The 4,380-nt window shown below is 56.1% G+C and overlaps 1 protein-coding gene across 1 annotated transcript in view; it reads left to right on the top strand.

The window, feature by feature from the left end:
* Positions 1 to 4,380, top strand: part of GRIK5 (glutamate receptor, ionotropic, kainate 5) — a 56,506-nt gene that overhangs the window by 6,017 nt on the left and 46,109 nt on the right. Inside the window, exons 5-8 of the mRNA XM_010863110.1 lie at positions 247 to 425; positions 2,207 to 2,260; positions 2,340 to 2,501; positions 4,220 to 4,372. Of these exons, the coding sequence (XP_010861412.1) occupies positions 247 to 425; positions 2,207 to 2,260; positions 2,340 to 2,501; positions 4,220 to 4,372 (548 nt within the window). The remainder of the gene's footprint in view (positions 1 to 246; positions 426 to 2,206; positions 2,261 to 2,339; positions 2,502 to 4,219; positions 4,373 to 4,380) is intronic.

The raw sequence follows: 4,380 nt of genomic DNA, 5'->3' as shown, positions 1-4,380 counted from the left end.
ATTGCGGCTCCACACGTGCAAAGTGTGCGTGCCTGTGACGCAGCCCGTTGGGGGCAGAAAGGTGGCAGAAGACGGGTGTGTGGAGGTCAGGGGAGGTCCTGGCCCAGCGCCCCAAGAGAGCCAGCTGCGCTCTGGACAGCTGCCCCGCGTCCTCTCCCCAGCTACCCTGTGTTAGGGAGGAGGGAGCAGCCGCTCCCATCCGGGCACACGGAGGGGCTCTAACTCAGGGCCTCTTCCCTCCCTCAGGCCTGCTGCGATTGGAGGAGCTGGTGCGTGGCTTCCTCATCTCCAAGGAGACGCTGTCTGTGAGGATGCTGGATGACAGCCGGGACCCCACGCCCCTGCTCAAGGAGATCCGTGACGACAAAGTGTCCACCATCATCATCGACGCCAACGCATCCATCTCCCACCTCATTCTCCGTAAGGTGGGTCCCTCCCTGCCCCGTCTCTGATGCCCTGCAGGGTCAGGAGCAGAAACGTGGGGTGACAGAGCAAGTCAGCCGAGGCCCTCAGTGGTCGCGGGGCGGTCCGGAGCCCCGCTCCCCACGTGCAAGCACTAACCAGGAAGTTCTGTCTCTTCCCGCTTGCACCCCTGGTTGGATCCTGGACAGTTGCCTCCCCTTTTTGAGAATACGTCCTACCTCAGTGGGTTGCCCGAGGGTTAATGAGGGAATGGTGGGGAAGCACCCGGATGGCCCCTGGCCCAGGGTGGATGTTGACATACTGGGAGTGCCCTGTGGTCTTTACTGAGTGCTCGTCCTGGTCTGTGTTGGGGTGTTTGCGTGTCTTCTTTAATTTGGCTCTTGGGAATTAGCTGGTGGTCCAGTGGTTAAGGTTCCACACTTTCACCGTAGGGAACATGGGTTCGATCCCTGGTCGGAGAATTAGTATTCCACAAGCTGCATGGCTCAGCCAAAAAAAAAAATTATATAGGCTTCCCAGGTGGCACTAGTGGTAAAGAACCCCCCTGGCAATGCAGGAGATGTAAGAAATGTGGGTTTGATCCCTGGGTCAGGAAGATCCCCTGGAGGAGGGCATGGCAACCCAGTCTAGGATTCTTGCCTGGAGAATCCCATGAACAGAGGAGCCTGATGGGCTACAGTCCATGGGGTCACAAGGAGATGAACATGACTGAAGGGACTTAGCGTAGCACAGCATATATATGTATTTGGCTCTCATCCCACCCTGCAGGGCAAGTATGACACCATTTTGTGAATGAAGAAGCAGGCGTTCGGGGGCAGAGGTAGACTGGCTCAAGGCCACCCAGGACGGGCCGGCCCCAGGACCTTCCCCTCCCACCCCAGGGCCCTCCAAGTTCCACCCACCAGTGACCCACGTTCATTAATCATTCATTGTTCCCTGCTCTTAATTTTCCTGATAATCTAATCTGTATTATTTATTTTTCTCCAGTTTTTAAAAAATTAAAACCATATGTCATTGCTGAGTGTAGCTTCTAGGAAAGCAGTGTGACAGCATCCATGGGGCTCTTGAGGCAGGCGTCTGAGAGAAAAGATTTTGGGTTCTCAAGGCAGGCAGGGCAGGCCTGGGCCGGGGTCCCAGCCCCTTCTGTGTGAGCCGGGTGACCAGTGATCACCTTCCTCTCTGGCCCGCACGTTCCTGTCCTGGAAGGGGCTGTAACCACGCGCTAACAGCTCCTGCCACGCAGGAAATGCGGGCTGATGCCATTTCCTGTTCTGATGATCAGAGCAGGACAGAACTGGGCACTGCTGGCCTGAGATGTCTTCCAACTTTGTTCTCCTTGAGGACTGTGAGAAAGGGGGCTCACAACGTGAATCTTGAAAGTTATTTATTTATTTTCTAAAATATTTTCTTTTTTGGCCATGCTGCGAGGCAGGTGGGCTCCTAGATTCCCTATTGAACCTGTGCCCCCTGCAGTGGAAGCACAGAGTCCTGACCACTGGATCTCCAGGGAATTCCCCCAAATCTTGAGATTTAAATGGGCATCTTTTCATGGCAAAGTGCTTTTAAAGATGGCAAGGCGTAGTCTTTCTGACCTGTGACCAGGCTGAGCCCTACACGATAGCAGCCCCAAACTTGGCTTTGGGGTAACCTGGGGGTTAAAGTTAACGTTACCTATCCTGCCTCCACCCTTTTTCCCTGTCTCTCTCTGTGCCTGGGTGTCTCTTACTGTTTCCCACGGGGTGTCTCTCAGCTTCTTCCCATTTCTGCCTCCTCTGTTCTCCAGGCCTCAGAGCTGGGAATGACCTCAGCATTTTACAAGTACATCCTCACCACCATGGTGCGTACCACCTGCAGCCCCCACCCGCCTCTGCCCCAGGCGGGCCCGCCCCAGCCTCACGCCCTCTTCTCGGTCCCAGGACTTCCCTATCCTGCACTTGGACGGGGTCGTGGAGGACTCCTCCAACATCCTGGGCTTCTCCATGTTCAACACCTCGCACCCCTTCTATCCTGAGTTCGTGCGCAGCCTCAACATGTCCTGGAGGGAGAACTGTGAAGCCAGCACCTACCCCGGCCCTGCGGTGAGCTCGCGCCCTCCTCCCAGCACACAGACACTCATGGGGCCCCTTCAGGCTTTGGCCGATCGTGCTCAGAACCCCCAGTAGCCCTCTTGCTTTCTGAGTTCATCCAGGAGGCCTCACGGTGCAGCCCCGGGGTTAAGTCTGGCCCATTTCTTCCTCTCCACTGGCTCCAGCCACACCTCCAGGTGCCCCAGCACACGCACACCCCAGGGCCTTTGCACTTGCTCTTCCTGCTGCTCTGCATGCACATCCCCAGGGAGCTAGCAATTCGCTCCCTCATCACCAAGTTACTGCTTAAATGCCCCCCTATTTTAAAAATGGCCAACTACCCGCTATTTGCAATGTGAGAGACCCGGGTTCCATCTCTGGGTCGGGAAGATCCCCTGGAGAAGGAAATGGCAACCCACTCCAGTATTCTTGCCTGGAGAATCCCATGGACAGAAGAGCCTGGAGGGCTACAGTCCATGGGGTCACAGAGAGTCGGACACGACTGAGTGACTAACACACACCCACTGTTTAGCCCCCTTCCCTGCTGGGTTCTTCTCCATAGCACCTGTCTTTGCTTGTCTAATCACCCCGTGGCTTGCTGTATGTTGTGCTTAGATGTATTTATAGGGATTTAGGTTGTAAGTTCCATGAGGGCAGGGGTTTCTGTCTGTTTTGTTCATTATTGTATCCCCACACCTAAAACCAGCTGGCTCAGGGTAGATGTCCGAAAACGTGTGTTGAATAAATGCAGACATACAAAAGATGCATACTTAACGTGTATTTGTTCACAGACATCTAGTCAGACACCAGGGTACCGAGAAGACACACCTTTGTGCCCAGAAACTTAAACAGACACCGAGCCACGCGTTCAGATGTGTGCGTGCAGAGCCCTCACGCACATACATGGACAGACACGCATCCGTCCGCACCCTGCACCTACCAACACCACACGGCTACTCAGGCTGTCACACCCAGCTCGCTGAGACACGTTCTCCCAGGACACGCCCCGAATTCACGGACACAGCCCAGCGGCCTGTGTGTGTCGAGCCCTCACTGGGTGCCAGGCGCTGTTTTGAGTTCTTTGCATGTGTTCTCCCCCTGGAACCCCACATAAGCACTCAGAGGCAGAGTTAACTGTTACCTTTACTTTTACCAGGGAGGAAGTGGAGATTTGGGGAGGGGTGTGGACTCAGCTCTCTGCAGGAAATATTAGTAGCAGAGCCAGGCCTCTAGCTCAGAGTCGCCTGCCACCCAGCGCCGGGCTCATAACCCTCATGATGCTCTCCTGTTTCCTGCACATGGCGCCCCTCCCCCAATGGATAGACAAATATGCACGTTTGTCCAGCCCCGCCCACATAAGTGTGTCCCTGGGCACACTCAGACAGGGGCTCTGGCTGTCTCCCTTCGCCTCCTCCATGACCCCATGTCAGCCACACAGACGCATGGATTCCTGTGCCCACGAACCTCCCCGCTATGGGGGTGACAGCTGGCCGTCCAAGCAAACCCTCTTGGATGTGCTCTTCCCAAGACTCATGCCACACAGGACAAGCCGCCCTGATGACGGGAGAAACCCTTCCTCGCTCCTGACCTCATGATTTTACATTCCTGGAGAGAGCAATGTCTGAGGGCTTGGGGGTAAACACCACGGAGCTTCGGGCCTCCCTTGGCTGAACTCCGTCTTTCCCACCCGTTCCCCGTCTCTGCCCCCCACCCCACCGTCCACCCCCCAGCTGTCGGCTGCCCTGATGTTTGACGCCGTGCATGTGGTGGTGAGTGCCGTCCGGGAGCTGAACCGCAGCCAGGAGATCGGTGTGAAGCCGCTGGCCTGTACGTCGGCCAACATTTGGCCCCACGGGACCAGCCTCATGAACTACCTGCGCATGGTGAGGGG

The sequence above is a fragment of the Bison bison genome, unplaced genomic scaffold (genome assembly GCF_000754665.1).
Source record: "Bison bison bison isolate TAMUID 2011002044 unplaced genomic scaffold, Bison_UMD1.0 scf7180017858349, whole genome shotgun sequence".
Classification (NCBI taxonomy): Eukaryota; Metazoa; Chordata; class Mammalia; order Artiodactyla; family Bovidae; genus Bison; species Bison bison.
Note: the sequence above shows the minus strand (reverse complement) of the source record. Positions and strands in the feature narration are given on the sequence as shown.